At 37.2% G+C, this 20,676-nt stretch overlaps 1 protein-coding gene across 4 annotated transcripts in view; it reads right to left on the bottom strand.

Annotated features, from left to right (window-relative positions):
* ARHGEF3 (Rho guanine nucleotide exchange factor 3) overlaps positions 1-20,676 on the bottom strand; it is a 140,090-nt gene that overhangs the window by 20,212 nt on the left and 99,202 nt on the right. Inside the window, exon 1 of one of the 4 annotated variants that reach the window (XM_085302343.1) lies at positions 14,701-15,027. The exons of the other annotated variants lie outside the window; for them this stretch is intronic. Coding sequence (XP_085158469.1) covers positions 14,701-14,796 — 96 coding nt within the window. The 5' untranslated portion in view covers positions 14,797-15,027. Of the gene's footprint in view, positions 1-14,700; positions 15,028-20,676 lie in introns of those variants that run through there. 4 annotated transcript variants of the gene reach the window in all.

Genomic DNA, 20,676 nt, shown 5'->3' with positions numbered 1-20,676 from the left:
CCTTTTCAGTAACCATCTCTTTGACACAGGTTTTGATGGAGTATTTTTTTTAYGTCACTGCAGCACCACTAGCATACTTATCTCATTCCCCCCACCCCCTCCAAAACCTTTGAGCTTCCACTGTAATTCTTCTCTAACTGCTCAGTCATCAGCTGCTGCTTTTTTTATGCTTATTCAGAAAGCCAGTCCTGCCACACAACTAATATCCCATGGCTGAGTCTGCTTGTTATCAATCCTACTGCACTGCAGTGAGCAGACATGGAGCACGAGACAGCGAGGCTGTCAATGCTACGCCAGCAGCACRGCTTTTGCTGGCAACTTTTACTCTACATTAGCAGCAAAGCTTACTTGGGCATGAGTATTACCTCCAACACAACTAAAGCAAAATCTCGTATTCAAGGATATACGAACCTTCCAAAGAACAGAGAGAAGGGGGTTATAAGAAAGAATTTCCTTCTTTACTGCTGTATCCCTTCTGTTATCCCGTAACTTTGCTGCTATGTGTATGGTCTCTGGTTAAAAGATAAAACTGATTTCAAGAAGTACAACCTTATCTATACTACGACATAGCTATACCTGTTTGAAAGTTAAAAGTTAAAAAGTCCTCGATCTAAAGGACCTTTTACATAGATAGTGTGATCTATTCAGTTTTGTACATGCAGTCTTTCTGCCTAATACTTAACAAAACCATAAGCCCAGAAGCATGTGAAATCTACTGACAACAAATGAAATTACAGAAGAAATCTATCCATATTTCACTGCATCTCTGCAGCTTTTCATTCAAGTGCACTGCAAAAAACTTGAATGAATCTTCCTGAGTAGTGTTTGAGCCTAAGCATGAATGACACAAGGTGTGAAATGAGCCTATACTCATCTGAATACTTYCACATACTCTGTATGTGCCTGCAGCTGAAGTTCATTAATGACTGCATGAAGCCTGCAATCTAAGCACTCAGACCAGGGCCTAATTTGCTCTGCTGTATGGGGCATATAAACCCCATACATCAAATAACCCTGGAGAAAACTAGTGCAAGTCAGGAGGGAAGTCACCTTTCTTCCCTTGGAGAGCAAGAAGGAAGGAAAGAGAAGTACGATTTCGCCTTTTTCATCTTAGACAGTCCAATGAGTCTCGAAACCTTTGCTTTCTCCTAGCCAGGCTCTTCAGTAGTTGAAAGAAAATAGCTAATACATTGTCTGAAGGTCTGTTTGCAAAGGTCCTTTCCCTTCTATCACAACTTCCCATTCTGTTTTCTTCATCTAGTGTATCATATTCAGAATTTACCCRGAACAATCTGATCAGCATTCAAACTAGTACATTAGTTTCAAATGTTCAAATTAAGAATTCAATCTCATTAAAAGAAATCAGCATTATTACTGAAAGCTTTCCAATACTATTTAAGCTACCTCGCTGTAAGTGGAAATACATCTATCCTCAGCTTTTCAGGTGTCATCTCCTTTGGAGAAGTCTAACAGTGAGAGCAGTCAACACTGCATAGCCTTTTCGTAGTGGAATAACAAAGTTTGTACAGGTCAGGCTTTGACTCACAATGAAAATATAACACTATCACAGCAATTCTAAAACTGTAARCTAGAGATACTGAAATTTGGATGCTTTCTGTAGGACTGTTACAGTATTCCCATTGCATGTTCYACATCCATTCTGCCTCTGCTTCTCCAGTTAGCCCCATAACCTCTCCAATCCAGTGACGCACAAGAAGTTGAACAGGCTACTGAGGCCAATGATTTGAACAGGAAAAAATTCCACAGTCAAACRCACAGATAAAGAGTGAGTTTTAAACAGATGGTTGCTTTCTAACCAAGGGCTCCGTTCTTGGAAAGACAAACATGTATGAACAATTCTGCTTTACCCAGGCATACCGAGCAGAATCTGGACTTGCACATCAGTCCAGTAAGATCAAGGGAATGCATTCCAGAGGCTACTTCCCAAATCTTTGAAAACAAAACCAAGAAAACCCTGCTTGTGGTTAGAATTTCTTAATACATGTGTTCCTTATTTTACAGCTATATTGTCTCTGAATATCTCTAATCTTCTAGTTAACTGGAGGTCCCACAACCATAAAATCTTTTAGAGTATGAATCTAAGCACATGSAAGCTCAGACAAACTGTGTGATTCCAGCATCTGTCCAGCACAAAGAGGCTCCAGCAGGGACATTTCTCTAGGAAGAATGAACATTAGGCTCAAGATCTGCACCTCTGAGCGTGCCCAAAAGACTTTGGGATAGCCACAGTAATTGATCCTTCCTCCTTCCTTCCCACCTCTCCCTGCCAATTCAGGGAACTTAGACACAGATGGCATTTAGGGATTCAGTGACTGGATCTACTTGCAACAAACTATTACCTATCCAGACTGGGAACTGGTCCAAGTTAAGACAGAGAAAATCCAGGAATTAGAACGGTTTCCCTGACCTTTTACATTTATTTTTGGTATTAAAAAAAAAAAAAGACATTTCAGAGTTTTGAAATAAAACTAAATGTTTTTCAGAGCCACGAAGGCTTCCTGAAATATTAAGGGAATCAAGTCAAAAAACAAAAGATACAGACTACAGTTTGGCAAAGTTTCCAAAATGTGGAGCTGGTATATGTGAACAAGTGATGTTAATCTAAGAGTGCTTTAAATTTGATATAAGGYTAAATAAAGCTGAGGGAAACATGAGTGCAGAAACTTCAAAGGCTAAACAGTCAAGCAAAGTCAAATTAATACCTGACTAGGCTAGAACAAAGAGCAGATGGCTTTTAGAGGGAGTTGCATATTTGAACTCAAGATGACTTCAGGAAGATTTGCATATTTGAATTTAGTGAACAGAAAATAAAAGCTGGAAAAGATTGTGTATATATACATCTTCAAAAAGAACTATTGAAAAAATGGAAAAAATACGCAAGTCCAAAATCTGGAGGGTTCTGGAAAATAYACAGTGGACATTTCAAACAGCTGCTATGTCCTTCTGAGAGAGTATATTTATATCACATACTTTTCTGGGAAATTCATAGGAAGGAAGATTAGAGTAACCACAATGGCATAATCAGTCAAAATTRCAGAATTGAGAAGGGAAACTATTAGCTAAGAAGCTAGTTTAAAGATGTCATGCTATAACATTCTTCTAATTTGTCACAGAGAACACAGTGCTCTACAATTCATTCTTTACTATAATTTATTCTGTAGATCCTATATATGCTTGCATTTGTATTTCCAGTATATGCTATGTATTAAACTAACCTTAATTGCTTAAATTGCTGAATAAGAAGGGAAAACTCTAGCTTTTAACATATAACCTTAAAATTCCCAGAACAGTAGTCTGCTGTTGGACAGCTGGGAAATGTATATAGCAAACGGTTTCAGCTAGAGTTCTACCAGGATGCCATAGAATAACTTCTGCCAATTCCTCCTTTAGTAAACTGCAAGTCATTTCTTTCCTCTGTGCAACTGAACCTAAGTGCTGTTTTTCAGGAACTGTGATAAGGTCATTTCAAAACAATGGCATCTTGACAAAAAAAAAAAAAAAATCAATTTGGTATCACTTTTTTTCCCCCATCTCTAACACATATAGACTACTGTTTAAAAGCTTCAATCTTAGCATACAACACCCGTTCCTGGGGCAAGCCAAGCATTTAACATGCAGTAAGGCATGTTAAAACAGAAGTTTCTTTGAAAGATTAGGCACTTACATCAGCTGCAAATTATTGACAGCTAAGTTGATGTTATTGTTTTTCCTTCATCAGTGAAGCCAACACCTAATAACTGGATATAGTATATCCCATAACATACTACATACATTAAAAAAAAAAAAAAAAAAAAGCTAGAAGAAATCTAGGGGGAGAGGCTAAGACTTCTCATGCTCTTCATCCACAAAGCAAAATGCAAAATGACTCTTTCACTAGGATATGTAAAGAACGGAATTTCCCCAAAGCTCAAAGTGCCTTCCTGTCAGAGCAAGTTAAATCCATTTAATAATATTGATTAGTTTTCTATACAGGGTCATTCCACAAGACCACCCACATCTTAATTATCACAGTTTGACGGATAAATCACTCTAGCAAAAGATTGATTATACTTTTCCAACAAACAAAAGGAAAGGGAACAAAAAGAACTAGGCCAGATTTCCTTCATATTGTCTGCAAAGAACCAATGACCTGGATAACACATACTGAAGAACTCAGCAGCAGCCTAGGTGCCATATAATAGGTCTTCATTTGCTTTAGTACCTYATTTCAAAGTTCTTCCATTCTATGCTTTTGACCAGCTGAGCCACTGATTTCCTCCCAGTGAACAGCAAAAGCAAGTATACATCCACTACCAGGATAATTGTTTTTCCACCTGACTATCCCATCGCTATCAATAGTTGCAACAACAGACAACATGTCGGAGAACTGGTGCTGAATTTGAAAAACAAGGAAAAATATTTCCCTGGGGGGTCATTATGCTTTTGTCTTTAGCTTGCGGGCAGCACTCCTGTGACCATATTGTGTTCGTTCTTCTGATTATGTTTAAAAACAAGTAGGCTTACAGCGATTTTAAACTAATTCAGAAAATAAGCAGTACCTGGAAACGTCTACAGGAACTCAGCATGTTAGAATATTAAAAGTCATCCCAACTACCTTCAAAAGCAAATGAAAAATTCCCTCAATTCACATACATAATAGCTGACATTGGCAGCTTGCTAAAACCCTCTTTAACTAGACTTCACAGAACCAATACGTTTTGAAATAATTGTTTACAGTAATAATTCTGAGTTTCCAGCTAACACTTTTTTATTAAATCAAAAATATGTTTTAATACACTATTTGTGAACAAGTTGTAAAACAAGTATCCACAGTATTAATTCTACTCTATAGGAACATTCATTAGTGCAAAATGTTTTAATTGAAACAAGACTCCGAAGAGTTACCAGGGTAAAAAATTGAAGATCTTGTAAACTGAAATCGTACAGTAATCTTTGTTGCAAACATAACCCACAAGCAATGCCAGAACACTAAAACAGAACCACTCTGTTTCAGACTTCACACTACTGGCTAAACTTCCATTCTCCTATACTTTAAAAGTTACTGGGTTTTAGTCAACTTTATATGGGTAAGTCAACATTTGTCATGGCAGAAATCCCAACATTATTATTTTTATTAGACTGCTACTAGTTAAGTTGGCCTAGGATTAAAGAGTTCTAATAAATGCCCCCGAAACTTGGAGTTTAATAATAATAATAATAAAGTATTCAAGCTCTGTTCCACAGGATGTTATCAATACTTAACCTCCAGTAGAATAAAAAACAAAAACACAAACAAGAAAAAGGTTAAAATAAAAAAAAAGCTCATGTTACACCAGAGTCTCTTAATACAGCAGACACTTAACCTAAAAATAAGTTAAGCAACGCATCTTGAGCTTTTTGCATCTTCAAAAAGAGAGAAATCTAGAACTAATTCTTCCTTGTGGAAAGAATTATACTCCATAAGAAGCAGAAGCTGGTCAGCTAACTACAAGATTATAAGAAAGATCCAGCCAGGATAACAAGTGAACTGGGAAAATAATTCTGTAACAAAAGCACTGCTTGGCTGCTCTTACAGCACTGGAACAACCCTGGAGCCAGCACAACATTCTCAGGGTTTACTCATGCTAATAGAGACCGTATATTTTAATACTTGAAAAGGCAGAAAATCTGCCTTTGCTTCATATATTTTAGAAATAAACTGATTGGGAAATTTAAGAATATTCACTGTTCAAGAACCATGGGTCTGGGTCAAGAAAAACAAAGTAGATGATTCYGAATTCAAAGTTGTCTAGTACAACAGAACTAAAATCATCCACAAAAATCCATCCTAAATCCTGGGAGAGACATCCCATTACCAGCAAAACAAGAAGTTACTACATAACTGAAATAMATTGATACATAAATGCAACTTAATCAACCAATGACCAACGGTAATTAGTGATAAAACTTCTGAACTTTGTGAAAACCACAGATTCTACCAGTTCAGCTCTCAGGTAGAAGGAAGAGGTCTGTTATCCCTCCTGTTTCAGTCTCTGCAAAAACAGCCAGCAAATAAAGCATATCCCCCAAAATTTTGCTTTAATTGTGGAATTATAAGGTGGTGGATCCAAAATGATAGCTGAATACAGTGAAAAGCCATATAGAGAAGTGGTGAAGTATCTTCAGGTGAAGAAAACAAGCTAAAGTTTGCATCATATCTTTGCATTACATGTTTCATCAAAGACTGGCTGCTTCCCATGAAGAGGCCACCATCATTAGCCCCCACCTTGAAGAACTTGGATTTGGTTTGCCACACGCGAGACGGAACCACCAAAGCATCAGCAGCAAAAGCACATGCTGCCTCCAGCCATCTCAGCTGAAAACCATTTGTCTGCAACATCCAAAAATCARTAACTCTACTAGTAGTTAGGAAATGAACACAAATTAAYAGAAAAACTTACAGAGTAAGATGAATTAACATGAGCAACAGAAACTCTGAGAAACCCAGACAACTAATGTAGAGCTAATTAAATTCCAAATTTCCTCTCGTTAAAAGCTGCTTGTACAGACTACCTATGAAAGACCTCTTCCATTCTGGAACAAACTGCACATCAAGCTGGCAGGCAAGGAAACAAGTAGACATCATACAGTGAGTTACTGAACAGCAAAATAAAAGCAAGCTGTTTGTTTCAAATTGCTGTTAGGTAGAACAGGCAGCAGCTCCAAGCGTGGTAGTTTGCCACGTTTCCGTGTTTAGCTCACTGCAATTACATGGCACATGAGAATACAGTTACCTGGAACATACCAAACTGCAAGTCGCTAACATTTCATTAAAAAAGAACAAYGTATACTTTCACAAAGATTAAAGAACATTCATGTCTTGCAATTTAACACAAAATCTTTTGGCCTCTCTCCCTCTGGCCCCATGCCCATTGCCCCTTAGTGATGTGCCCTGGCCTGAAGGCCTTTGGGTCAGCCTTCTCGTACTCCCCATTGCTGCCACTTGCTTGCTGGGTCAAACATGGTCCCAAGCACGAGGCATCCCAGACATTCCAATGCATGTTAGTAAGTCAGAATATTAGAAGGCGACAAGGACAGGAATTGGAGCTGTTCATAGTCTAGGTCTAGCATTTATGAAGCATAACAGATATAAAGAGATACTGAATAAACTGCAACTCACCAAAAACGCACTGAAAATAGGAAGGAATTCTGTGCTACTGCTGCAGTTAATGGAGCCTACAGCCAACCCTCTCATAAATCCCTAAGCATAACTTTACTATCCTCCCAACACTACTCCTTAGGCAATTTGCTCACTTTGTACTTTAAAATATACAATTGTCCCAATAACTGTCCCATAATTTCATAATCCCATAATGTGACACGTTCAATGCGAAACAGTTACATTTCAAACTAAGCTCGAAGCTTACAACAAGGCAATCCTCTGCTCCACTTCTCCGTCTGCAACTTGCTACCCCAGTGATCCTGAACAATCTCTTTCATCTTCCTTTCCAGCTCTTGCCCCTTCAAGCAGAGACAGCAACACTCTCCTACTCTGCAGGATAGCTGGGCAGAGGAAGCAGTTTATGCTTGTGCAATGACGTAAGAACTAAGCTTGCTATTATGAGTTCTAAACAGAATTATTTTACTCATTCAAAAAGTAAAATCACAAAAAGTTTTTTTTTTTTTTTTTTTTTTTTTTAAGAAACAATGTGAGGCTGCTATGAACACAGCTGCAAAGAAAAATGGTAACAAAGAGTCCACCCACAGGTGACAAAGTATGTTCACGATATAGTGAGAAAATTGCTTTCTCCCAAGGTAAATAAAAAATCTGCAAAGACGCATTTGTTTTATGATATTGATATTCCTGCTTTTTCACGGGACTCTGAGCAACTTAAGGGTACTGCTCTACTGTTAAAAGCTTTCAACACTTCTAATAACAAAAAACTTTATATACTCCTTATATCACAAAGTTTAGTTGACTTAGGTGCTAATGCAAAATGTGTAAAAGGCAAGAAAATTCTTCATTAGAATTGCTCTTTAAGATGTTCCTCAAAATTAACTTCAGTGAGGTATACAGCAGACCTTAAACATTAAAGCAAGGTGGGTAGACATCACATTAGATCCTGTACAYGGGAGCAGGAGAAACATTCTTATTCTGAAGAATTCATGACCTTGTTCCTGTGCCATTAAAGATGTTTTATTACTTGTTTAGGTTTTGGGGGGAGTGAGAATGTAAACCTTACAGAGTATGGGGAGAAAAACATGTTTGGAATGGCTAAAGATTGTTAATAGTTGTCTGAGAAACAGGTATCTCATTTTACCACAGAATCTCAATCCTCATCTCCTCTTTCTTTACACAAAATTGTACAGGTGGAAAATTTGGATGTTTAAGAAGGAAGATCTTTCTCTAGCATGGGTATTTAGCAGCATTTCGATAGCTAAGCAAAGCTATCTCCTCTCCTTGATTGGGTTATAAAAAAACACTTATGTTTAAATGAGAAAACTAATCCCAATCCTAAACGTCTTTTCTCTGCAAACATACAAGCCTTAAGGGATATCAGATTTATTGGAAGTTAAACATGACATTTTTGAGGGAGCTCCTTGTCAAAATACTGACATACTGAGAATACATCTTGAACTTCTGCATCTATCTGTACTTTTTCTGTCCTTAACCAGAAGCACCCTTTACTTCATTGTTGCTCAAGATGCTCAAAAGTTTTCATAGTCCTATTGGGGGCATTAAGTTTCAACTTAACCATGCTGATCTTCCCATACATAAATGATACAATTTCAAAAAAAACTCAGTGTTTTACTTTTTTTTCAAATGTACTGAACTATATTAATTGCATATTTGTGCATATACGTAGCATTTGTTAAACAGAGTAAATGCAAATTAGATTAAAAATTATATTATAAAAAATAAAAATAAACAATATTATAGATGTATTTTTTTAAAGTACTACTTTAAGACAGAGGACTAGTTCAGTATTTGGATACCCTAAGTCCTACAGTGGTCCTGGGACCAACCATCTTGCCTTTTTTTTTTTTTTTTTAAACCTTTGCTAAGTGAAAGGTTTTGTTGTTTTCACTGAGGCAAATACCATGTTACTGCTAAGATGTAAAAGGAAACGCAACACACCAAACACTGATGGTCAGTAAAGAACACCACTGACTTCTCTTGAATTAACATTTAATCACTTTATGGTTTTCTATTCCTTTTTAGCCACATTCAGGCAATTGATTTTCATACCCATGTAATAGTACATACCCATTAAAACAGCAACAACAAAAAAGCACCATTTACTTACTGGAAGTCACCCTCAGTAAAAACTATGTCTGATCTCATGGGGTTCTTGATCAAAATTACTCTGAACAAGTCATTATTCTGTTCAGTGGATGAAGTCCGTTTGTTTGTTATCAATTAGACTGAATCCTTGGGTGAGAAAGTAGGTGAGTAAAATGAGTAAAAGCTACTGCTAAAGCATATATGGGTATTTAAACTATTGAAAAAGTGGTAATCAGTGCAGTCTGACAGTCTACAGGAAATGAATGTGTGTCAACTGATCAGCAGTTCCGTGAAGGACCAACAGCTAGATTTATAGAAGAAAACAGTTGCAGAATTCAGCACTAGACAGAGTCTCGCACATATGTAAAACAAAAGGCTTCCTTTTGTCTTGAGCTTTTTAGCTCAAGCAACAAGTCTGCCAAAGACAGACAACCAAAGCTTATTTTCAACTCTTCTGTAAGGAAGAACAGTATTCTTCCCACTAACTCAGAATATATATATATATATATATATATACACACACACACACACATATATATACACACACATATATACACACACACACACACATATATATACACACACACACACACATATATATTTTGCGCACCACTGCATTCACAAGTTTCGTCTTTTAACTTCTTTTGTTTCAGGGAGACATGGGCATAAATGTATCATTCAGTATTACAGATACTGCTAAATATCTCACACTTCTAACTAGATTTTAGTACAGTCAAGGGCAGATTAAATGTTCTCTCAGAACAAACGCATGAAAAAAATAGTTYAATCTGGATTCTAGTTACACCATTTGTTCAGATCCGACACCTTTTAAGATGTGTAAAGCAGTTGTGAAAATCTCTTTATATCAGTTGTCATGCCTGTACTTGGTTGGCACAGATTTTTCACTCGTTTTCTCAGGGTGCCCCAAATTACCACCACAGTGTTCTCTTAAAACATAGTTATACCAAATTATACCTACCAGAGGTCTACTTTTGTTTCTGAAGGCTTTAGAATTTTATCCAGTAGAGGAATGATACCAGCATCCATAAAGGCATCTCACGACGACTGTGGAATGATGGCAGATTTACAAAAGTATCTGGATATATTACTTCACTCTGCAGATCATAGACCGCTCTGTAAAACTGGTACAAGTTTCTAAATCTCCACCTCAAATCACTTCCTGAACATTATATAACTTGTTTTTATATAAACCAGCAAGCTCAAACCTTGTTATAATGAATTTTATTTAAGAATAAAAGGAAATCAGATAAGATTGCTCATACTGAACAACTAAGCTTTCCAGGCAACAAAGGCCCTATGATTAGAAAACTGCATGTGCGCCTCATTTACAGAACATCAGTTGTATCACCATTATGCCATTCTTTTTATCCCAGCAGATTGTGTTCCTACAGGAAAATGTCAGACCTTAACGAATTACCATACTGTTGTATCGGAGGGCTTCATAATGGGCCTACTGTTGGACCAACATCTGCTCTTAGGCTCACTCATTCTCAAGCACAATATCAGATTTCACATCTTACAAAGAACATAGATCGATTTTTTTTAACTTCACAGATACTAATTAGGTTATTTTCATATTGACCATATGACAGGCAGAATCTTTCTTTAACTGTCTCTCTCTAGCAACATTTAGTTAAAACTGAGGAAGCTCTGCTCCATCCTCCCTTTGCCTCTGTACCTCAGTTCCTTGTGACTATACACTTAGTTTACAAACTTTATACAGGAAACTGGTTCAGTATTGCCTTTGAACATCGTGCTTACCATATAATGATYTTATATGACCATTTAAAAAACACTGTGTATTGAGTAGCCAGTGGTACTGGGTATCCCAACAAACTCTGCCCAGATCCATGAAACCTGTTAAATTTTATCTCATTAACAATAAGACATTGCTAAGTTCTCTGTTTTGTTGAGCAGAACAGCTAAGATTCAACTTTTGCCAAACTCCTATATTTATTTGTTAGGACAAGTTTTATTATTATTATTATTATTTTTAATTTAAGAGCATTCATTCTTGGTTTTGATCCCTTCTCCAGCTCTTCGACCAGGGATTGTCAGGATTTGTATTCAGCATCTAGCACTGGTTGTATGATGCCAAAAAATACACCTCAGTACAAAGGCAAATACCAGAACAGTCACACCAGTAAGGCCCATAGCATCTTCCCCAGTGTTACTTTATTGATATTAAATAGTAAGAAATGACTTAAAAGAAGATACATTAAAAGCACTGAAAACAAACTTTCTTCTCAATCTCCCTTTACCTGTTTGCCTTACACCTTGAAATACAGGGGCTGACATTCTTTGTGAAAGTCCCACATTTGGCCCTTTAGTCCGCAGTCTGTGCTGGCGTTTGCTCTTTATCATGCTCTGCCCATTCACTGGTTGTTTCTTTACTTCTCCTTTCTTTCACAAGAGGTGAGGAAGGAGCTTGCTTTAATCAGCGAAACAGCAAATGGTGCATCAGGAGAAATGTATGCCTCTCTCTGTATTTCAAAGCAAGCTAATTTCAGTTCTGCTGTCTATTTTTACATTGAGAAAAAGAGCTGTGAAGAGCCCAACATCTCTCTACTGTCAGCACCTAGAACTGTACTGTAGTACTTTATGTGGGGCATGCAATGATGAAAGGCCTCTCTATGAAATTTCTGCATTAGCTCACTTCTCCGGTGTTGTATTTTGTTGCCCTTAAACTGAATTTAGAAATAACTGTAATAGTTGTACTTTGACCATTGGCACAACAGTCTTTTCTTAGATTCTATATTTTTACTATTTACATGCATCTTGGATGTTTCATTAGTCATTATTTTGTGATTGTGCCACTTTCACAGAGCTTGCACCAAAGAAACTGAAGTGCTGCTCACACAACAGACTAAGTCAGGAAGCCTCTGTTCTATTACCTCTTTCAYGTCACTGACTCGTTCCTCCAAAACATCAGTGGTTTTCAACTTGTGGTCTGCAGGCTAAGGACAAGAATAACTGAGAACAAATCTACTGCCAGTTAAGGTTCAGTCTGCTGCCCAGAGATCTCCATCTGGAAATCTGGGAAAACTTTAACAGTGTGCACACACACATACAAAGTTGAAAAATAACAGCCTAGCTATTTAGCCTTTCTTAATTTCATTTTCCATACCTGTAAAGTGATGATAAAGTGTTAATAATCGTTTTGAAGTTGGGTATACTCACATTTGAAATCTCTATTTCAGTAGACAACTTGCTATTGCATGTGAAGTGCTATCCTAATATGCATTTCTTGCCAGTCTCAGTTAAAATCAGTAGGGTTAAGATAGGCACATGCTCAAGATTTTTGCTAAATTTCATCCGATGGTAGAACCACTGTACCTGATCTTCCAGACTGCATTTTGCATTTGTTCACAAGAAATACTAGAAGATTGTTATTTAATATGGTCAGAGGAAATATTTAATAATCACAAATTCTGATTTATAAAAATGAAAAAAATCACCGTAACAGAAAATCTGTTCTGTTTCATACATGACAAAGAAAATGTAGAAATTAGGTAATTTAATCAACCAATTTCACACATTGATAAGCCAAAAATCAGTAACACAAACCTAGCAAGCTAGCTTTCTGGTGTAGTAACACAAGATTGTGGTAGAAGGCGCCCAATAGCTTTCTTTAGACTTGTAAATATTACRGAGTGGAAAACATTATTTTTCCCCCATACTGACAGACTTCAGAGAAACAAGCTGCATGCACCTATCTTTAGGATGCCTTTCTCAAAGACTGTTTTGTTTGTTTCTTACTTCTGCTTCTTTAGTCAAATTTCTGGAGTGGCAGATGATCCTCCCATATCCTACTAAGATAAGCAGGAGATTGCTTGAAAGTTTGTTTTCCAGAATGTTGGAAGTCTATTGTACTCCCAGTAAACAGCACTTTTCAGCTTGAAAGCATAGGGTGAATTTTCTCATTTGTATAAAATACAACATGAAAGAATATAAATCCAAAACAACCGTCCTAAATAAAACATTTGCACTTTATAATTGATTGATCACAACTGTTACGCAACACTTCCTCATACCCTAGGCTTTCACTGAGTTTTGATTTTCTTTGACATTTGACTACAGTTAAGCTGTTCTTCTCGACTGTAAGAGGACAACACTCCAGCTTTTCAGATTTGACAATTTATTCATTCAAACACACACACACACACACACAGGAGAGAAACAACCCTTCACAGGCACTTACCAGGCTAAAAATATAGTTCTTTAAATATTGCGTTTAGTAAAATAAATATCCTTAAATGAACCATTTGATGTTTAACAACTTGCATTTTGCATATATATATACACAYACACACACATATGTACAAGAGATTTTAATTTTAAACATGCAGCTGAAAAATTCAGTCTGGTAACTGCAATTATTAAATCATTGTATGTAGAGGCACATTGAAAAACAGAAGCACAAATTATGTTCTTTGTCTATAGATCATGATTAAACAAGGACACTTGGCTTGGGTTTCTTTTACTTTGGATCTATTCAGCTGCTGGAGGTAATTAATCTTTGATGCAGTTGTACTAAACTCACACAATTCAGTAAACTATCTTCAAGTTACTCAACACACAACACCAATGCAAAAGCTGTATGCCTGTGTATATATATATATGAATGTGTGTACATGTATATACACACCCACACTCACACATATACATATGTATACGTATGCGACAAGAACTTCCAGAGAGAACTCCTACCCCTCCTACCCAGTGCAGCTGGATCRAATACTTGAGGTCACTGTTTTCATTCCAGAAAAGCAGCACACAAAGCAGACTAAACGTTAGCCTAAAGTATCACATATTTATTTCATGAACATAGCTCTTGAAAGGTTCAACCATCTAAGTGAATAAAGTTGGCTGCTGATGAATAAATTTTCAATTAAATAAATTTTTAATTAAAGGATTTCATGCATTTTAAGAAACTGTAGTTAACACCCTTCTGATATGGTGGAGTTCTGAGGTAACTGTGTTACCAGATTAATTTCTTAATTTATTTCTGGTGGAGAAAAGTCACAGACATAATGCTTTAAACACCTTTTTTGCAGATTTCCTCTCACTGTCACCAAAGCACATAACCACCAAATTTAACAATTTGTAAGTAAAGGTTAGCACCAGAACAAGTTACCTATAAACTTAAAATTACATATCTGAAAAGGACTGTTCTCAATCAGCCTCTGAAAAAGGTATTAGTTCTTTAAAATGACAGCTGATAAAATCTACACTCTGTATTCCTTGCTTCATTCCAAACAAAAATCCAACAACTAAAGATGGCAGTAAAAGATGCCTAAACCAAACCAGGTATCTATACTTAGAAACTTAAAGCATATTARTTTTCCCTGAAACAACGCAGACCAGACTACAAAGAAAAATTAAGCTGCAACCATATCGTGTAGATTAAGTACCTCTGTCTCTTTAGCTGGGCCGGCCACTGCCTGTACATCCAAGGCACAATTTGCCCTCTTGACCGTCAGGTAGAAAGGGTAATCCTTGGCCACCATGGTGGCTCCGGGAGGAGCAGGTTCGGATGTCACAGCTGAGTCTATTCGAGTACAAAATCGGAAGACAAAGCTGAGCCTCCGCGCCCCGGCACTCAGCGGCTCTGCGAGCGAAGTGTCTCACGTCGGCTTTCAGATAGCATGACCTGAAAGAGCTTCCGTGCTCGAATATGGGAGGAAAAARCTGCTGCTGGTGGGAGGCCAGTGTAACGTGACGCTGCCCGCTACCGAAATGGTAATCCTCCCACGGGCGGCGGACGGGGCGGGGAAGGGGCTGGAAGCGCCGCGCAGTCACTGGGAAGGAGCAAATTACCGTAAACCCACGCAGCAACCAACAGAGAACACACACACACACACACACACACACACACTCGCACGCTAGCAGAAAAGACATCTTTTCCTCTCTCCTCTGTAGCCTCACTCCCTTATTGATCACAAAGCCTCATCAGCATGTATTACAAATATACAGTTGAATCTAGCATTCCTGTTTGCTCCTCATGGGTAACTGCAATTCAGTTACAATCTTTTGCTGGGCTTTCCAGGCAGCTGAATAGCTGACAAATGCAGAACTTCATGGCAAGTAACAGGAATACAGTCCCAAGTGGCACAGTAATCGTGTCCCCAGTAAAGGTTGCATTCCTATGCAAGTCTGCGGCATTTTCAGCCTGTCTGCAACGCTCTTGCCTAGCAGCAGAGGACCGCTGCATCAGGTTGTGCAGCCACAACACAGAGCAGTTTTCTCCACACCCCCCCACCTCTCTCTCTCTCTCTCTCTCTTTTTTTTTTTTTTGTTCACCCTCATTGTGGCCTTTTCCTGTCTGGCAAGCAGCAAGTTGTTTCTTGTGCTTGTAAAGTGACACTCCGTTTCTGTTGTTCAGGCAAAGAACTCCCTTGCCTGCACCCTTCATTGTAGCAAGCTGAGAAAGTGGAAAAAAATACCTTCGCCTACCACAGTGCATAGTGCATTTCAGTGGCTGTACAGCCAAACACACTCCGGCTGATGTTTACCKTAGGGCAAAGGCAGTGAAAATTTCCTGAAGAGAGGGAAGACTTGTTAGGGGCCTTGTCTGCAATATGGGATCTATGGGACAAAAATGGTATAGGGGAGACAAGGAAACGGAAACTGGGACTAGGAAGCTGGACAGGAGGAGGAGGAAAGGAGARCATTTCTAAACATTTGCAGCCAAAGAGAAGCAGCACAACTAAGAATAACTTTTACACAGTTTGATCAAGTTAACTGTTTTTAAAGGCAGACTGTATAATGGATGTTCCCTTACAAGCACTTATTTTCCTAAAGGTTGTTAATCAGATAATAATGCCTTTAGAATGAGCTTATTCCACTTGCAGACTCTGTTCACATTTGGAGGCTTTCCTGTGATTTCAGCAATATCCCAAAAGCACGCAATACCTCATACTCTCATTTTTCTAGTCCTTTTAGGAACAATTGCAATAGAGCTCTGGCTACATCTTTGGATGGTATCCTGCTGCCTGTTAAGTTGGTATCTCCACGTTTTGTAGTAGTCCACTCATTAAAAATAAACAGAAATCACCAATTCCTGGAAATAAATCTATAATAAAATTATCAGTACTTTGGGACGTTCAATTTTTCTAAAAGCAGAAGTGAAATCAACACTCTTTGAACGCTACATGCAGGAGTCTCCCTCATCCCCAAAAGGATATACTAGGATTGGACAAGGCTTACAGAAAAACAAAAGTATTGACAAGAGACATGCAAGAGTTTCAAATAATCATCAGGCAGGACATTTCAGACAGGAAAACAGACAAATCAGAGCAGATATGATAGAAATCTACCAGCCATGAATGACATGGAGAAAGCAAAGAAGGAATGATTGCTCATTGCCTTCAACTACAAGAAAAATGAAGTATTAGATTAAACCAGTTGATGGCAGATTCAGAGCCAAAAAGGTCATAATTCTTAATATTACATATAATATTCACATAGGAGAGGGAGTGTGTGGAGGTATTTGTCACAAGATGCTGTATATGTTAAGATTTACAGAGGCTCAAAAAGCAACAGGATAAAGTCATGGATGAGTATCAAGTGTCACTAGAGACAAAAAACACCGTCTCCATCTCAAAGTTTCTCAGCCACAAGTTCTCGGATGCTGGGACAGCATTTCTGGAAAACATGACAGTCTGCTTCTGTTTTGTACTCTTCCTTAAGCATGTACTGTTGACATGGCCCCCTTTCTTTCTGTATTTCATAAAATATGAAAAAAAAAGTGGTACTTCATTCAAAGACTACCTGTCACAAACATTTTGGGAACTACAAATTATGATTTCATTCATATGACTCTGCATTCATTTTTTCAAATACTTTTTTTTTTTTTTCCTAGCCTTCAATGTCTCATTCAGAGAGCATCTATCTCCTCTGAGCACAGTCTGGCACTGGATGTTTTCTGCTTACAATTCAAACACACCAACACACTAACACACACAAGACATTTAAAATGGTCAAGAAGCCCCTGAAAACATTGCAGCTGCTGCGTTACCCGGCGAGCCCAAGAAGCCTTGATTTCAAATACCATCTGTGTATGTTTGCTTATAAGCATGTGTGCTAACACCATTTTAAAAATCAGCTTCACCGAAATCACTGAGACAAAACGCCTTCAGGGCTTGCCCTCAAAGCACATCATTCTAATCCTGTAATATGCTTCAAAGCATAAGCAGTACTTCACACAAGACAGGAGTGTACTGGTTCAGAGACCGAAATAACGAACTTTGGTTTATACTTGTAAAAAAATGTGCCAAGAGAAGGATTCTGTCTTGTCTCCATTAATCTGACCAGCGGACTTCGGCTAAACAAAGCATTCTTGAAAACCAAGGAAAAACTTAGTTTAATAGGAACATAATTCTTTAACTGCTAAAAATAGGCAGGCCCTTTATATCAATAAGTTTCAGAGCAACTTGCATTTAGAAGATAGACTGTAATTCCTATCAACACCTAAACCAGCATTTATGAGAGTCTTTGGATGTTTGTCTATTCTAACAGAAGCACTTAAATACTGCTTTAGAACTGAAATCTGTATCCAAAATGCAATGATGAACAACACCTTATAAGTATCACATTATCTGATGAAATAAAACAATGGTATAATCCCAAACAATTCTCTGGAAGAGAGAAGCAGATTACCTGCTATGTGCTGTGTACATTTCATTAATCAAAAGCATGCCAATTTATTCATGGTACAGAGTCCCATCTGCATTGTGTATCAAAACATAACAGTGCAGTCCATTCTGAAAGCGCTTACAAAACTTATTCAGATGATTTACATACACATTTCATTTTTTGTTGTTTAGCACAAAGTGATTGCCCAGCAGCAGCAGTCACTATATAATGCTTATGCTGGCATGCCTAAACAGAGCCAAAGATCAGTTCATAAACTTGTGTCTGAAAGACTCTATGGAAAACTGCTGTTACCTAGTTAGAGAAATGAAGGGCTCAGGGATGCTAGTATGATTTCTAGTCAGACCAAAACCAGTGAGTCCACTCAGTTCAGAAGTTAGACTACAAAGCCACTCCTCTAACACTTTTAAGTCTGAGCTGCAAATTACTTTCAAAAAAATGAATGTTTTAAAAAAGTCAATGCTAGTGACTAGACTGTACAACAGACTAGTGCATCCGCTTTGCTATTTCTATAATTAATAAATATATATAAAAAAAATACATAATATATATATATTAAAATATATAATTTCTATAGTTATATATTTAGCTTAGGCCAAAGGTACAGATTAGTCTGATTGCTTTAAAGCAGAGAGAGGTGTCTAAACTATCTGGCAGTTCCAAAAGCCCTCGCTCAGGAAAGGTGCCTGCCATTGCCGATATGGTTCAAGGCTGAAGTTCACTGGCAGAGGAGTTCTGTGGTTGCCTGGCTCACGTCAAAGCATTTAGTCAATCAGTTTCTACACACATTCAAAACCAAATACTAAAGTAATTGTTGCAAAACCATCTGTCTGGATGACAAAGTCCATTGAAATATTTAAGTTTTAGAAGCTTAAAAGATGTGGCCAGAACTTATTTTCATCTTTATACAGCTCTGATCAACTTCATTTTAAAATGAAAATGAAGTTGATAAAGGATTTCATGAAGGATTCCAAATACAATGGCAAAAGGTAAAACAAAACCATTGCCTTTAAGAAATATTTAAGAAGCCATGATGCTAAGCAGTGGAACAGGGGCTTTTAACCTTAGTACTTATAGATAAAAAAACCAAATAGAATGAAGAATCTTCAGCCATCAAAAGGAGTTCAGTGAAACAGAGAAAGCATCATTTGAAGCTGAACTCAGCCCAAGAAAGAAAACTAACAAACAGATTGTTTAAAGATTTGGGTTGGTGTTTTTGTTGTTTTGTTTTAAGTTTTGCTTTAACATGATCTTTGCCAACACATTCCATCTGCCTTTGGGCAGAAACACAGACTCTGTCATTAAATAGAAATATTTTGAGAAGTCTACGCCCAGAACTCGATTACTATCTTCCTTTTGATACGCTAATATGACTGCTTTCTCCATTAAAAGTCAAAATCCAGTTTGCAAACCTACTAAAAAAAATCATAAAACAATTAATTTTCTGTAAACAATTGACATCCAGCTCTTCTGTAGTGATCTACAGAAATTCTATTTTCATAATAATAAAGGACTGAATGTCTGTYTGCCTGCCCCTTGCTTCTCCTCCTTCACCCAATTTAAAACAATCCTCTAAAAATTAGCCTAGCCCTAGCTGCAAAGATTCAGCATAATCATTTTATTTGAATTACGACTAATAAAAAAAGATGAAAAACACTGTTAACAACATATTTCTCCTGGAATTCATATTTGTGTGAGCTCCTCCTTTTGATCTGTCCATTTTGGTGATGTAGAAAAATAAAATTACGCGCATGTTTGTGCATTTGGGAAAACATTGATGTCACACATTCCCAATAACAAGACAAAAAAAATAAAAGGTACATTTTGAAAAATAAAAATGTATTATCACTATCATCTTCAATAAGCTATATGCACAGCTAATTTAAAAAAAATGAAATTAAGAACACTAAACAATCTATCGTTTTCAAAAATGGATGAATTTCTGTAGGACTACTAAGTTATTCAGCATTCCCAAAGTCATGCTAAGTACAGCAGCTCCTCTGTCCAGTGAAGTTACTCCAGGTTTATGGTGGTAGTAAAAGCTTTACTGTAAAGAATATTGCACAGGACCAGCATCTCCATATGATTTTGACTAAGTGTGCAAACACTACTTGGTATATAATGTTTCTGGAAATTTTGCCCCCCAAAAAATCCAATTTAAAGTAAGCCACATAGAACACATTTTAAGAAAAAAAGTCTCAATTATTTGTACTCTATAGAGCATCCTGAGAGTATGGTATCTCATATATGCATCTATCATATGTATGTGTTTTCACAAAAAACAGAAATCACTGCTTGGAAAAGATAGAATTTCACTAACATTATTCAAGGAAAACCACCATTCTAACATGTCCAGCAGCACTTAATCAAGCTAGTGCATGTAAAATTCTGCACTTACTGGGTACCTCCAAAATCTCAAATGTACTCCAATATCTCTTCAAGGAAATCATTAGGAAGCTTTCTTTCTAGAAATTTTTTTGGAAGCAGTCTATTCCAACCGAACAGTATTGATTTCAATCTGTTCAAGAGCTGGAATGCAGAAATCCTGACAGTGATGATTTAGTAGATAGAAAGCATAAAAACTGCATGATAAAGGGAATTTAGAAGGCAGTTATATAGCTGTTCATGAAACTGCAGTTCACCAAAATAGTGCACAAATGGAGAAATACTCTATACTTACATGTATCTAGGAATTAAATAGGGATTGTACACACATAAATGCAAGTGACAATTTG

This window comes from Rhea americana, unplaced genomic scaffold (genome assembly GCF_003343005.1).
Source record: "Rhea americana isolate MKP2758 unplaced genomic scaffold, rheAme1 scaffold_19, whole genome shotgun sequence".
In the NCBI taxonomy this organism is placed as follows: domain Eukaryota; kingdom Metazoa; phylum Chordata; class Aves; order Rheiformes; family Rheidae; genus Rhea; species Rhea americana.
This window is presented reverse-complemented; position numbering and strand designations above follow the sequence as displayed.